The sequence below is a fragment of the Lampetra planeri genome, chromosome 8, assembly GCF_965212315.1.
Source record: "Lampetra planeri chromosome 8, kcLamPlan1.2.h2, whole genome shotgun sequence".
NCBI classification, from domain to species: domain Eukaryota; kingdom Metazoa; phylum Chordata; class Hyperoartia; order Petromyzontiformes; family Petromyzontidae; genus Lampetra; species Lampetra planeri.
The window spans coordinates 15,971,003-15,986,923 of NC_136114.1; the positions used below are offsets into that span (position 1 = coordinate 15,971,003).

Here is a 15,921-nt window from a genome sequence, read left to right on the forward strand (position 1 = left end):
CCCCCTTCTCCCTCCATCCCCCCTCTCCACCCCCCCAACCTCTCCACCCCCCACCTCTCTCCCTTCTCTCCATCCCCCCCTACATCCCTCCCTCCTTGCCTCCATTCCTCCCTGCACCCCTCTCTCACTCCCTCTATCCCTCCAGCCAATCCATCACCCTGAGGGGCTGGATGGAGGGTGAGGGGCTGGATGGAGGGTGAGGGGCTGGCTGGAGGGTGAGGGGCTGGATGGAGGGTGAGGGGCTGGATGGAGGGTGAGGGATTGGATGGAGGGCGAGGGATTGGCTGGGGGGCGAGGGGCTGGATGGAGGGTGAGGGGCTGGATGGAGGGTGAGGGATTGGATGGAGGGCGAGGGGCTGGATGGAGGGCGAGGGGCTGGCTGGCGGGTGAGGGGCTGGCTGGCGGGTGAGGGGCTGGCTGGCGGGTGAGGGGCTGGCTGGAGCGAGTGTTGATTTCGCAATGCGTGCCACGCGACAGAGCCGCTCTCTGTCCCATTCACGTTGATGAGACAGCTGCCGGCTCTGTCCGACAGAACAAGTATTTGTACACATCATAAACCTGTGACTATGGATCATGCGATCTGGTCGGTGATGTACGAATGAATGGGTAGCATTGGTAACCCGGGGAAGGGAATCCATAATCGTGAGTGTGCAATGCGCTTCAATCCACGAAGCCGCCACTTGGCGTCTGGGCAGTGCGCTTCAATTACCTCCATCACCCTCCTTGCGACTGAGTCTTGGCGCACGGGCGGCGCTTTGAAACGCTCAAGGCAACAACAACCCAACCGATGCCGTGAAATCCCCTCCACGGTGTTTATGTCACGCTCATGACCACACCGCTGGCGTCCCTGCCCTTCATGACTGACACCTTGTATCGCGTCCCTTGACTTCTCACGTCATATACATAATTATCAATCATTATAATTGAGCATACTTGGTATTGGCGCCTTCTTTTCGCTCAAGGTAATCAATCAAGCAGGCGCACACAGCCTGCAGTAGGCTCACAGTAGGCGGCGATATCGTGTGCAATCCCAATTGAGTAGTTTACGAGAAATCTATTATAACAGCTCGGCGTTTCGCTTGCCCGTCAACTAAACGTTTCGAGCATTTCAGAAGGCCCGAGGATATCCATCCATGGGGGGCGACGGGCGAGGCGCTGAGAAGCCCGACGCACCAGCTAGAATAAGGCGGCCGAATGCAGCCGATATGAAAGTTTTTCAAACGTGGGAAATTTGTAGCACGACATCGGCACACAACGAACGGACTTCTCCTTTAGGAAGACGTCACCACAGCTCCGTGTTTGTAGTTTGACAGCGCTGGGCCGAGTGCGCGCTGGGATGAAGTTGTGGGGAATGTACCCGACGATACGGAGTGATAATTAGAAATGTTGCACTTCACAGTTTGCACATAACCCGAGATGTAATCAACAGCAACCTGCGAAGCATCATCTCATGCATTGACGGATTTCCATCCTTTCGCTGATGAATTCAGCCATCGTTCTCATCACACGATCAGCGCCCGCACAGGAAGGCCACAAGGGAAGCTACTCCCCTCGCAGGCCAAATCGAGCCCATCACCACTGCAACATACTCTCCTCCTTGGCTCCAGTTCTCACCTGGGTACGCAAATTGTGGTGGTGTGCATCGATAGAGCAGCAGCAGCTAGGACCCAGGATTGCTGGATTACTGATAGATCGAGGGTACAATAATCCTCTTTAAAAGTGAAGTTGCAAAACATTTTGGAGAAACGTGGCAGTTGAAAGTCTGTCAAAGTTTATGCAAAATATCCAAACACGATGTGCACAACTCGTATGTAGTGCAGCACGAAGGTTGGACCACCTTGCATCCAGTCATCTGTCTCTCACTTTGGGTTGCCTCGACCACAGAGACAAACACTCCTGGGACCCACATCCCACCGCAGCATTGCAGGAGAGTTGACTGTACTCCCCGTCACGAAAGATAATGCACGTGGCCTTCGAATGTATATTCAGTAGTGCGCCAATCTGCCCCTTGCAACAGCGATTTCTAAACTTAAAACAAGCCAGACTCATGTGTATTGCAAACCCGGATGCGTGAAGGCAAAAGCTTTGACAAAGCTGCGTGTACACTGCGCCGACACGAACCACGTCATCTGGTTTTCCACCGACGCCCATGTGGAGTTCTCCTTTACAACAGAACGCTCACAGCTGCAGACGTTGTGACATAGCGTTTATTCCAACACGTATGCAAAAACGCACTCAACATGTACAGAAAGGAAATAAAAAATAAGGTATGAATATAAAAGGTGACAGACTATGTACAAATTACAGTGCGACTACAAGACAGGCTACAGAGGAAAATCGCGCAAGGGCACTCAAGCAAAATGTGAAAACAGAATTACTGATCGAGGTCGCAGTGCATTTCAAATGGTTTTCCTCCAGGTGTAATACAGGTAAACAAGGGCAGGAGACGGCCCTGAGGGCAGCAATGTCAGTGTCACCCTTTCAAGTGTAATAAGTGTCATCACTTACATATAAACACTGTTGTATTAAAGCTTATATGACTGTGCATCTACACGCGCGCAACATACAGGGCAGGTTACACGATCACCGCTCTGCACCAGCCTGTCCACAGTCACGCGCTGGCGAGGCCCATATTCTTAGGCACGGTACGGCTCAGACTTGGCTCTTCCTCGGGTGAGCAGAGCCTGGCCGCTCGTGTCTTTAAAAGCAACCTCGCCGATCATGCCATGGCCGTGCCAAGTTGGGAGCCAAGCTGGAGCTGAGCCACACCTAGAATGTGGGACTGGAGGTGTATGGATCCGTTAACCCAAGCCAGCAGTGCGGGCCGCTGGGCTGGACTGAACATGCTTTTGTGACCCAGAAAGGCCATCCCACCACAGAAGCCACGTCAAGGGACCGCGACAGGGCACCCACGACAGTGCTACTGGGGCAGCCGCCCACCCCTACGGCAGACGGGCAGTCGGAGAAGGTCGAGGCCGACCGCGTCTACGATGGGAAAGCAGTGCGTGTGGCTTGGCACCAGCTACAGCAAGGTGGCCTGACAACACTTCACCGTCGGTCTCATTATTAGTTTCCCTGCAGCGATAAGAAATACCAGTTTTTGTCATGCACATTAACATACGTTACATCATAGTAATGGGCTGTGTCATTAGTGACAGTCCTACGGTTACTGGGGCCCCCAACCAGCACATTTCCATATTCCTGTACATGCTACTTTAGTAATTACAAACTGAGCAATCCACAGTGTGGATTGGCACAGGGATCCCTCAGCCACAGCATCTGGCCAATATTACCATCAGACTGCCCTGGAGATATTTAGAGCACCAATACTGTTCCTATTTTTCAGTAATTATAAATATTACAGTGGTCAAGGGATCGCCACCCACACGGCGCTTAGGGCTGCGGGTACGATGACAGCGATGGCTGCACTCATCCAGTTGCCACCGAGAGGACCAAAGGCCTCGCGCCAATGTCGGCGCCTTCACTCAATCGAGCAGGTGCACATGGGTAGCTTTTGGTTTCACAATTCAAGCTTGAGGTTCATGTAAAACAAGCACTGGTTCCCAAACAATCCAACATGGCAGATACATTTGACCAAATACTGAGATATTCTTTAGCGACGGTGTCACTGCAAACAATCCAAGGTGGGGTCCGGTAAGGCTCCTCCTGCATAACTCTTCAATCTGGACTCGTAATGCATCACTGCACATTACTTTAGGAATGGTTAAATTATCCATACATGTCCCAATTTTTGGAGTCGTTTTCATGTTCCCTACGGTGCTTTCAAGTAATACACAGCATCTGGCTGCTGGGCTAGAATCAGGTTTGTAAGCAGCACCATGTGTCGCTCAGTCTTTGGCTTCACTTTCAACCACAACGCAGTGCAACTCTCATGGGTTGGTCCTCACACTGTCTACATCTTTGGATGCGTTTGTCTTCAGGTTCATGGTACCATAGAATATAGCACAACTTTTGAACACAGATAAATACAAGTATTGACAGACATAAATATAAATAACATATTTTTCAATATTCCTAGAATCCCACTGTGTAGCTAACAACCCTCCTGTATGGTGGTCTCTTCACACCTCTGCTGTACACCATCCAAGCACTTGGCAGCCCTGCCTCCGAGCGTCAGCGCATCTGTGCCCTCTTGGGTGCCGGTGACACCAAGAGTTTGTGACGACCGAGACGGGCCTCGGGAAGAGAAAATCTCATCCCACCGAGAGCGGAGCATCTCCTTTGGTAACGGCGCGCCGTCCGCAACTCACCGGCGACCTGCCGGCACTCACGGCCCACTAATGACGCCGATCGTACGCGTCCACGTCATTCCCCCAACGTTCAGAAGCATACCAGCGCAGGCGTTCATGCGCACAACCACCACGCAAAGGATCTACGTCCCTCGCACCGCTCGCGAGCGTCGACTACACCCGAGCTTCGTTCAACGCAGCCAGCAGGGTTTCTCCGACCCCCAGGAAATAGACAACTTGGGCGATGCCGAAGAGTGGCGCGATCACCAGGGCACGGCAGCCGGCACCCTTCAGGAAGGCCGCCGGTCCTTCGTTCACCCAGATCCTCCTGCGGACGACAGCGACGCAAACAGACTGTCAACTTGAGACGACTATAACGCGTTAAAACACATTCAATAACGGTAGGATCTTTGCAGCAAGTAAAGAAAATACTGCAGATGTCACCATGCGGAGGTGGCAGCGACTGACCTGGCGCAGTCAACGATGCCACTGTAGGTTTCCTCACTGGCGCCTTTGTGCAGAGACTGCAAGCGCGTTTTCACAACTGCACACCAAATACAGAGCAGCGTTTCATACGGGTACAACTACAGTAGTAATCCAGACTCCATAATCCATGGACATTCAGTTCTTACTTTATTATATTCTGCACCAAACCCAAATGGTATCCAAAGTAATTTTTATGTCATGGAATGGTATTCAACATTTCTGTGATCGTAAGTGAAACAGCCTGTATGAGTGCACCGAGATGTTCATGAATTTCGGGGCAGCCTGTTTTTAGCAGCACCCACATTATAATTTATGGAAAAAGTAAAAAGAGACACAAATGTTCAACAGCATTCTTTGTTTTGAAGGTGACCTGGATTATAGAGTAATTTTGAAAAATTAAATATTTAAATACATATCAAATGTAAACACATTTCATCAGTTGGCTCAGCAGTAGGGCTCAGAGCCAGCTCAATTTAAGCATGGCCGTGAGCCGACTCATTTGAGCCAGAGCCAATTGTGAGCCGAGCCGTGGCTGAGAACGAGTGCCGAAGTTGGAGGAGCGTGGCCGGCCCTCACCGTCACAGGGGCTGACGCTGACGGCCGCCACGGAGCCGGCGAGGCAACCCGACAGGAACGAGTGGTAGAAAGGGGCATTGCCCTCCAGGCCACTCTCGCCAGCCAGCCGGCCCAGCTCGTTCAGGTTGGCAAACAGTGGGAAATAGATGACAGAGAAGGGGACATCCCTAAACAGCAAAGCACAGCACAGCAGCAGGTTTGTTACAACACTGTCATTAAATGCAGCATGAATGTTAGACGAAGACAATTCCACTGCTCGAGTAACAGGTAAAGGTACGACCTGCAACCGCGCGCTCACGCCGCTGCTGGCAGAATTGGCCTCCACCAGAGCGAACTCTGAAGAGGATACGGTGAGACCTCGCTTAGCGCGTGTTCACACTATGCAGTTCTTCCATTAGGGCATACACGCTGAATGTTCCCGTTATAACGTGGGACGCGCACCGTTATAAAACACGTTTCTTTTACAGTCGACAATTAACTACTTTCTCGAGCTGCGCAGCTGAGCGGAGTGATACAGTATACGGACTGTTAAAGTAACGCTGTGGCATACCCCGACTTGTCCCGTCATCTTACTGTGTGTGCGTGCATCATATCTTGCCAAACTTGATTGTTGCATTATTTATTGGGATTTTTTTTTGCTTTCAGAGTTTTCCGCTTAACGTGGCACTTTTCATGAGGATTTGCTGTATTTGGCCTACTCTTTATGCGTGCCAGATGTCTTACCGTACCTACGCTTTACCCCACCATGCATGGCCTGCTCATCAGCGGTGGTGTACCCATTAGACTGCTGGGTGGACAAGCGGTTGATGGGGGGGGTCTGAGAAACCTGAACCATTTTTTCCCTGTCGTGCCAGAATATGGAATCAAATCGGCGATCTCCAAATTGCAAGGAACAAACCATTCCACCACCACTGTAGTTCCTGCTTGAGTACAACAGATCAGAACCTAACGGAGTTAACGATAGGTTTGACCTCGGGCACATTTAACAAGCTTGACAGCTAGCACCTCACAGCCTGCTGTGTGTGAATGCGATGGTGTTTGTCATCACCTCAGGGTTTTACTTTTAATACAATTGAATGCATGCGTATACTTTTCAAATTGTGAAGGGTTTGTAAATACCAGAAAAGGGTAACACATTCATTTGCCAATTTGAGACTGTTCAACTGGCAACGTTTTTATAATTAAATTAGGGCCCCTTGGTGTATATGGTATACAATGCAGATTACAACTTTTATTCAATGTCTCCAATTTCCCTATGCGCTATTAAGAATGGTAATTGCCTGAAACGTCACCTATTTTACACACACACACACACACGTACATTTTCCATTACAGAGCGGTGTTATTGACGAATGCGTTGAGGTTGTGTCACTACCTGAGCAGCGTAGCGCCCAGCCCACGGTACAGGCCACCCAGGCCCTGCGTGTGCAGCAGGTGGCGGGCGATGTTCACCGCAGAGCGTGGCGGCGGAGCCGAGTGCGCCACGTAGGCCCGGCTTAGCACTGGGGTGACGGCACCCATTTTTGCGCTCCCCAGTCCAGCTGTAGAGATGTTTGCAGACAGCTTCTGCTGTGCCACTGTAGTGAAGCAGTCACTAAACGTTACCCCAAAGTGTGCACACATTGCAATGCTTCTTGGGCAAAATTAACATTGCCCCAAATCATAGGATCAAAATCTATGTTCAAACAAGAGTTAAAACGTAAGTATACTTTCAAACAATGAGTTAACTACGTGTGTACACACGTTGGGACAATACAGGCCTCCCACCTTATTATTTACAGTTAAAACGTTTAATATATCACCAAGTGCTGAACAACGTTGTCTGAGATCTTAAAGACAAATAAAAACAGTGGCTCAGGTGCTGAGCATAGCATGTTTGTGCACGTGTCAGTTAGTCTGTGTGCATAGCCTGGAACTCCATTATCTTGGTGTGGCTCATTTGGTGTGGATTTACCATCCAGTGTATCGTGTTTAATTAACCAAAACCCACCCCCATGCACTTGAGCAAGGCTGGCACAGCACAAGGCACGTAACGTCCACTGGCGGAAACTGGAGCCAGAACCGAAGCCCGCATGCGGAACATTGTAAGTGTTGGGCCATGTACTCATGTACATAGATGTGTATTCCGCTACATATTATAAAATCCACCGATATTGACGTGCAATAGGTTTGTGAGAGCATGACTGAGGGAGTGAAATCACAAGTTGGGGGGTGGGGTACTTGCCCAGGCGGCCTGCGTCCTGTAACTGGATCTTGAGCATCTCCATGGGAGTGGTGACAACCACTTGGCAGACGCCGGCTCCACAGCCTGCCACCATCTCCCGCCACACGCTCAGGCCGTTCCTACACCGACAGCAGATACTGCTCATCAAAGCCTACCGTTGTGCTGAAGTAGCTCCATGAAACGTTTAACACTGAACAAATGAAACCTCTCAATTTTACATTTCGGAGGTTCTGTCACCACTCCTGAATAGGTCGCTTGTGGAAATCTACGGCGAAGTTATGCTCACCCGTCACGGGAGAGAAGCTGGCGGAAGACGTCGTTCGCGGCGAGTTTAATAGCCTTCTCGGGTGTGACGAGCGTCAGGTTGACAGCAGCTCCTGCGTGGGCACAGACAAAACAGGTGTGAGCACACGCCGCCATGGGCACATACCCCGCATACCCCCCCCTTGTGTTCACACGCCAGCAGAGCCGGGTGCACCCTTATTTAGATAAACATGGTCAACTACAGCCATTTACTGTAAGAAAGAGCATGCAAGAGAAAAAGAAGATTCAGAGAGGCAGCCACACATAACCGGATGAGTGCAGTGTGAGCCAGAAGGAGGCCAAGGTCGAGTAGTCAAAGGCGTTCAGAACTGTCGAGACGGCGCTAGGGGAAATTACAAATCGTAGCAAAACACCACTGTGCAAAGGTTTACGTAATCCTCATAAAATAGTGAAACATTATTTTAAATGAAAACCTTAAACATTCCCCATTATGTACGCAAAATCAACACTATAAATGTGCAATTACTGTCACAGCATTACTGCAGTTAACATGGATTACTTGTTAGAAAATGTTATAATACAAACTTAAAATTAAACGTTTATTAGAAAATTATCTTCAGATTTTAGCTGAGAGAAAAGTAAACTGATGAAGACCATCAAGGACAGGACTGAAGTGCAAGGGTTCAGGAGAACGAACCCAGACAGGGCTCGTTAACAAGGGAGGAGCGGAGGAGAGGAGGTCGCAGGGTAACTGAGCAAGAGGCATCGCCACAATTCGTACGGCAGAGAGAGTGGGAGACAAATCCATTAATAAAAACAGTACAGTATGATCCTTGGGGGCCTCGCCTGATTGGCTAGCCGTCAGTCCCATGGAGACCAGTGAGCAAAGGAATCAACTGATCCCAGTGTCTGCAATATGAAAAACACAGTTGCAACAAGCACACAAAGCGGCGCGCCCACACGCGGCCACACAGTCAGCACATTTCCCAGCCGGGCTCTGCGTGCACGCCACGTGGACTGCGCACGGCCTCTACCTTTTCGGTCAGCGAGGCCTCTGGGCCTTCTGCATCTTACAGGTGCAGCCAGCCCCACGACCACTAGGCCGGGTTGGTAAATGCCATGTTCCATGTCAAACTAAGATTTCAACAGAATCCCAAATAAATCGATGAACACTGTGTCATATCAAGAAACCCGTGCTGACCGTGTTAACCGCGTTTTGACTGCCCATACATGCAATTCCCCATCCTCAGTATATAAATATTTCAACTGGAAAACCTCTCGAGATGGAGCATGTCATTTGTGAGGTGTCCAGTGAAATACATCCTGTCCAGAGCCAGCTAAGCTGGCAAAAGCCCAGTATCCAACAAAGTTTATACTGTCATATTTTTAAATCATCTTTAAAAACACTTTCCACAGCGTGACAGTTTATTTGCTTAGCAATGCTATTCACGACTCACGTTTGTATCTGTTAACATCCCAATTATTATAGGCAGCAAAATTCTCTGCAGCCAATTCTGGTAATCAATTTCCCTTCCAATATAGTTTTGAGCTTTAGGATGAAAACATAATCATAAAAGGTTACAGTGAGAAACTTAAAAGCTTACCTCTGTACATGCCGAACACGCCCTCACTACGCACCGTCTTTACCAGGCAATCAAACCTATGCAATTAGAAATCACACTATTAGAAATCACGCATGGCTCACGCAACACATCTCTATTTATAGTGCTTCTAGACCCACTGTAAACGCATGACGGATACATTTCCCAGAAGAATACCAACAGGATGAGGGTGCTTGTAGATGGAGAGGTGGATGGGGGTGTGAAACTGGGTATGTATGGGTGTAGGTTGGGTGTGGATGGGTGTGTGGAGGTAGTGGAGTGGAGCGGTAGTGTAGCGGAGCGGTAGTGTAGCAGTTGGCGCGCCGCACTACGAACCAGGCACGGCAAACACCAGTGACGAGTATCTGAACCGGTCCTGGGCCCTTCCCTAGGTCGACTTCGCCTCAAATCAGTACCTGGTGGGGTGTGTAAACATCACCACTAGGGAGACATGCGGCCAGGTGCAGTGCCAGCCACCCACCGCCTTCATGTGCGCTCTCTTCACAGCACTTGCGCAAACCTAAGAAGCCTGTAAAGGCTACAGTGGGGATCTTTGTCTTTGACGCTGGGTGTGTATGGGTAGCAGTGAATGGGTGCGTGCACTTGCTCACATGCTGCGGTATACCCGCTGGCCCTGTCGCTGGTTCTGTAGCCTGGTTTTGGCCAGGTCGATGGGGAAGACGCACGTCACGCCAATCAAGCCAGCCACGCCACCATTAATGAGCTTCGCTGGCAAACTGTGAAGACAAGCATCGCGCAGAGTGGAGCAGCTTTACTACGTTAAACATCTTGTGCAGTTTTCTAAACATTCCCATTAGAAATGGCCAATTGCCTTCCTTGATTGTGATACCATGAATACTTAAAAAGCTGCGAACTACTTCCAAACTATCAGTGAACAAATTCTTCACAATGAGTTGGCTCGCAGAGACCATGAGTGGCAATGTATAAGTGAGCTGACATTTTTTAAGGCACTGAAATGAGGAAAAAGTCTTTTTTTTTACTTAAAAAAATCCAAAACGGAAATTCTGCACTTAACCACTAAATGAACAAAGCAGCATTTGCCAGTGTAGGACCCAACTCGGAAATCGACGTGCATCCAGAACCGTATTCCACATACCTGATTTGCTTGTCCGCCATGCTATTGAAGTCAACTGAAGGGTAGAGCTGGTCGTTAGAAAATGCGTCAAATCTGTAAGAAGAAAGTTAGACCATTAGCTGAATATCAACAAAAGGACGGCACAGTAGACACAAGGTACACAACCCTCAGCATACCGAGCCATGAATGTAATATTTACTGCCTCATAACTCTTCCGCGTTCCCACGGTAAGCCTTGACACAGAAACCCACTGGTAAACCTAGACAGGAAACCAATACTCGCTACTTTATTTAGATAATGTAACCCGCCACTATGCACAAACCCCTTCACTTAACTTCCCTCTACTGTATTTGCTTAAGGGCATCGGCAGTAGGGCTGGGCGTAGGGGCCACCCTCGTCCTTCACCCAAGCTGATGCAACACTGTCCCCTCAACGCGTCACCACTTGGGCCATACACACACAGTCACTTCTGCAAGTCTGTCGCCACACTGGCGCCATGCGGTTTCTCTTCGTTGTGACATGCGGAGGGATTACTTAAGTTTCCTGAAATGCCTCACATGCCACTGCTGACAGAAGGGCCTCCACTCGAGCGAACCCGAGAGGGTATTTGGTCTACTCTTCTCCGTTGACTAAGCGTTGGAAGCGGTGACCGACACACGACATGCCCACCAACTGACTGTGGTGTTTATATTGCTGCGTGGACAAACACTGGAGATTTGAAAAACTCGCACCATTGTTTCAAATGCCACAATGGGAGTTGGAATATAATTGACGACCTCTGGTTTGCAAGTCCATTGTTATAAATAGGTTTTAAAACGGTACTAAATGCGTTTACCATACCATTTGAATTGCACTTAAAACTAGATGCATACTGTATTCAGAAACCGAGGGTGCTTAAATCACGATGGACAGTAGAAAGATGAGCTCAACATGTATGGAATTTTAACACGTAAGCATTCGCCACCAATATTATCCACAAGAGGTATTTGTTGTGTAAGATCGACCCAACCCCAAAAAAAAGTTTGGAGAATCCACTGCTGCATGAAAACATACCCAAGATCCCGCAAGCTTTCATGGTCTTGCGAAGCAACAATCCATCTGCGTTTTACTCCATGGCTGCCACTCCATTGTTAAGTCTTGACCATCGTCCATCGTGTCCCTTATCCCCATAACGCGTCCTACCCAAGTCTACTGATGAAGACAGAAAATACAGTGGACTGCCAGTCTTCTCCAGCCGATTCACTTGCACTGCAGGGAGGTACCACTTCTAAACACACGCATCCCCCCCACCCCAGCGTATGTCAACATCTTCGGCACTGCATGTAATCTGAACTCCCCACAATGGATATACAGCATTGCACGCGAGTGCGGTTATTTACATTTCCAACGCATTGCATCACCACCACTCGAATCAGGTACCGACCATATTATTGTTTCATGTCTGAAGCGTGACTCAAGAGCATTTGGCACAAGGCATGTGCTGACAAGTATGAGACTGTGGAAACAAGATACTGTGGAAACAACGGAAAAGCATCGCTCCATTCACATGGAATCCATGACATCACCACGGTCTGCCGCGAAAGCCACCAGATTAAAGTTGAGGGATTAATACGATCCCGTGCCACCACGAGCAGTGGCCCAAACACATTCCTGACCTAAACAGACCTAATACACCAGCGGCACCACCACAGCCAGCGATAACAAATATTAAATACTTGGACCTACTACTTGTATCAATGCGGCAACTTTTGACCACTGAGCATGTGGACGTGCATCTATTCTACCAATAAGCGTTCAAATGTCACCACTCCTTAAATTTAAATTTCGATTTAAAGCTTTCGTGACTGTAGGGATTCATATTCTTGGTTCTTTCGGTAAAGTCACGTGGAAGGGAAATAACAAAAATAAAACATCAAAAATTATCACGACGTGGAATGGGATAGTGGACAGGTGAAGAACGGAGCTGTCGGAAAGACAGAAAGACGCTGTCTTTCCCACAGCTCTGTTCTTCATCTGAGGACGGCTGCTTGCGTTGTGGCCAAAACGTCGTGAGAATTAGTATTGCTTTATTTGTATTATTTTATTACTTCCCTTCTACGTGACTTTACCGAAAGAACCAAGAAGATGAATCCTTAAATTTAGTTACCCGCGTCACTCGTGAGAATGTAAAACTTCTGGTCTCTTGAGTTCTCACCTGACAAAAACAAATCATGTAAAACAACCACGTGGATGTTAATGTGCACGTAGAGACGCGGTGATGCGAAGCTCAAGTGGAGCTGCTCCAGCACACAAGGTGGTGGTCACGAACCCACAGGAATGTGTCTATCCCCCCCCCCCGTCAGAAGGCCCGGCTCGCGTTACCCTGCCACATGCACCCTTAATGGTCACAATCTCTCTAACTTTCCATTTTAAACTTTCTCTGACGATCAGCACAAGATGCCATGCCCCCGTTATACAAAGCGCACTAAACGAGTTCGTCGTGCCGCTTCCACCGTGCCCCTCATAGGCCATAAAGAACGAGGCGTTGCTTGATGCGACTTGGCAGGCTTTGTCGGGGCTCGCGTATTCCATAGCATGGGGTAGTGGACAGTGGTCGGTTCAGCGGTCAAACGACGCGTTCACAATCGGCCGAAGCCTCCACTACCAACTGCATTCCAGAACTATCGAAGCCACCCGACATTTACCAATATCACCCGAACCTTCCACCACGAACACCAACATCCTTCTACGACCAAACCCCCATCCAGGATGTCCTCCACTACCAACTGCATTGCAAACTATTGTTACACGTCACCATAACCACCACCAACTCACCTCTGCACCCCTCCACGCCCAATCCCCACCACCCTGCACCACCACAGAGACCGCCGTCTCCAACATTCCACGCCACGCGCGACTCGGTGGCTAAATGCCGTCATCCAAGACACCCACAGGGCGTCTTCGCTAACATCACTGCTATTACGTTTCTTTACATCTGTAATAGTGCAACGACTTGATGTCTGCCTGCCGAGTCGCCCTTGAAAAGTTGCTTCTTAGCTTTACCTTTAGTCGGGAAATAAACGTGTGATTCTGTAACGTTTACAAACTGTGGCGACCTCGCTTAGAGCCGAGAGGCACCGCGTCTCGGCTCTGCCCCGTCACAATAAGTGTCGCATCGCGGTACCGTGCCAGGTTCAGGAACTCCGTAGCTACAGCTCGACTCACCAGAGTGGTGTCGTGTCACGGACTCACCCTGGGGGCACCCCCCTCGTCCCCCTCGTCCAGCTCGGCACCCCCCGACGTGGGCTCACTCGGGGTGCCCCCAGTGAGCCGTGGTTGTGACGACCACCACCCAGGTCACGCCAATGACTCTCCTCGTCTCTTGAATTTTCCCCCCGTTAGACAAAACAAACTTGGAAGCCTCGCCATGGACACGGTCACATCAAACACAAACCCGCCACACTCAGATTCCAATCACCGGCTATTAAGGGACATTATAAGTGTTCCTGCTGCTGGCCACAGGGACCACCACTCTTGTTTCAAATCACGCGTTCACCCAGCCGAGAACTCGAGAGGCCAGGGTAGCAGTCTCATTTTAAAGTGACACGCGTCACCACATCGACTAAATACATTGCTGTAAAGCACAACGCAACACAACTACTCCACAAGCACAACGCAATATTAAAGATACGTGTCGTGCGATGCAAGGTGGCTCATCACCGAGGTTGTGAGGCGGCTTTAGTCGACGATTGACGATCTCCAGAGCAGTCGGGGTCTGTCGTGTCACGGATCTCCACCACTCCGAGTCCCCAAAGAGGTCTGTGCCCACAATGTTCCGTGTCTCAAACTACTCAGATGCAAGTCGTCGTGTGGAGTGCACTCAGTAGTGGCTTTTGCTTTGGAGTCTAGAGAACGAAGTCATGTAATCTGTAACTAATTGGTCTTCGTATTCGTCTGCAGTACTTGTTCAGGATACAGAGTAACCCAGTCTACGCTACTTCGGTGTCTGCGTTAGTGCCGGACACTGAAGTGATAATTAAATAATCGCCGTCGCTTTAGTACTCTGGTTATGCAAGTCACCGTGTCGAGTGCAGCCAGAAGCCTGTCTGTTAAGTACGATGGCCTTCTTTCGTACCGTACGTAGCCAACCGTGATAATCGGAAGTAGTTTGCAATTTAATGTGCAGTACACGTACTTGGTTTCTGTCTTATAGACTAATAGCCCTTACTTAGTGAGTTAATTGCTGTGCTATGCTCCCTGTATAAACCCTGTCTCTCCTGCACTTAGTAACCTTGTCTGCTCTGCTCGCCTGGTAATGAAGCCAACACGACTTAAGTCTCTTATAGCAGTCGTAATTAATTCAGAATTAATGAATAAACGAATTTGAATCAGATTGACACTGACTTTCCACTGCTATCTCCCCCTGGGCTCGGGTGCCTCGCCCAACGAGACGCGCTTTTATAAGCGCGCATTCGGGGGCGGTGCGCCCAAGTAACCAATAAGAGCGCGGCTCGCGGGAGAAAAGGGCGGGCACCCGACATCATAGCCAATAAGAAGCGATCGTGTGGTTGTGCGTGGGCCAATGGGAGCAATATGTTCACGTGATCGCGGCGTGATCGGTTATTTCCACTGCAGAACATGCGGGCGGCAGCATGTGACTAAGGGGCGGGGTGGGGCATGAGCCACAAATTGCGAACCCCGCCGTGAGCCACCCCTCCGGCATGGATTTTGAGTAAATTATTTTTAAAATGTATTTATTTATATTTGTTTTATGCAGAGTGTCTGCTGCTGTGCCCTGTACATCGCTTTGAGATCCTTGAGGAAAATCGCGCTATAAATGTAATTATGGACGCGGCATTTATATTCGTCACAACCGCGTGAGGCGCCGTCATTGGCGACCTCCACCCGGGGAAACTTTCTCGTGGAATATTTTAAGGAGCGGAAAGTTACAAATGAATTCCTCTTCAACGAATGTCGTATGCAAGTCATCCGGAGCTGCCTGGGGCTGAGATCCCGACAATGTGCAACGCCCCCCACGATGCCTACGGCGGCGGGATGGGGATGAACATTCTGGAGCTCAGCCCCGGACAGCTCCGGATTAATTGACGCCGACTGCGCCTTTTGTTGTTGTGCCCCCCTAGAGAATCTAACACTGTCCTCTCTGGACAAATAAGGAACCACCACTGGGCTGTGTTCATCCTAAACGTCCTCTTACAACAACAAAAATCCGCCAATTAACATTTCCTCTCCCTTCCATAGCATCAGAAGTGCCTCCTTATTCCTACTCATTTTGTTAAAACTTTGGTAAAAATAATTTTAGCTTTGCTGCTCAATTTCCAGGAATACACGTGCCTCTCAACTACAGCGTGGCTCCCCCCCTTCAGCCCCCCGATTTATGTTGCTATTAAACCAGAGTTTGCACATGGACCTCACTTGTTCTGGCAC

At 49.4% G+C, this 15,921-nt stretch overlaps 1 protein-coding gene across 5 annotated transcripts; it reads right to left on the minus strand.

The window, feature by feature from the left end:
- Nucleotides 1–2,189: 2,189 nt before the first annotated feature.
- LOC144720428 (mitochondrial glutamate carrier 1-like) lies at nucleotides 2,190–14,907 on the minus strand. Of its 5 annotated transcripts, none has more exons than XM_078597210.1 (10): nucleotides 14,197–14,907; nucleotides 10,519–10,590; nucleotides 10,013–10,138; nucleotides 9,405–9,460; nucleotides 7,823–7,913; nucleotides 7,537–7,655; nucleotides 6,688–6,889; nucleotides 5,313–5,479; nucleotides 4,719–4,794; nucleotides 2,190–4,578 (listed from the first exon to the last, which is right to left on the minus strand). In XM_078597210.1, the coding sequence occupies exons 2-10, from the start codon at nucleotides 10,536–10,538 to the stop codon at nucleotides 4,425–4,427; spliced, it is 1,011 nt and encodes a 336-aa protein (XP_078453336.1). In that variant the 5' UTR covers nucleotides 10,539–10,590; nucleotides 14,197–14,907; the 3' UTR covers nucleotides 2,190–4,424. The 5 variants fall into 5 exon arrangements, with proteins under 5 accessions (XP_078453336.1, XP_078453337.1, XP_078453341.1 ...); XM_078597211.1 differs by lacking the exon at nucleotides 14,197–14,907 and adding an exon at nucleotides 11,551–11,659; XM_078597215.1 differs by lacking the exon at nucleotides 14,197–14,907 and adding an exon at nucleotides 10,697–10,818.
- Nucleotides 14,908–15,921: the final 1,014 nt, after the last annotated feature.

Bases quoted from the DNA above. Each gene is read 5' to 3' on its own strand.
- LOC144720428 (XM_078597215.1), bottom strand. The intron at 4,795-5,312 runs GTGAGGGCCGGC...TTTGGTGTGCAG, and splicing joins CAGCGTCAGCCCCTGTGACG to TTGTGAAAACGCGCTTGCAG. The intron at 4,579-4,718 runs GTCAGTCGCTGC...TGTCGTCCGCAG, and splicing joins GGCATCGTTGACTGCGCCAG to GAGGATCTGGGTGAACGAAG.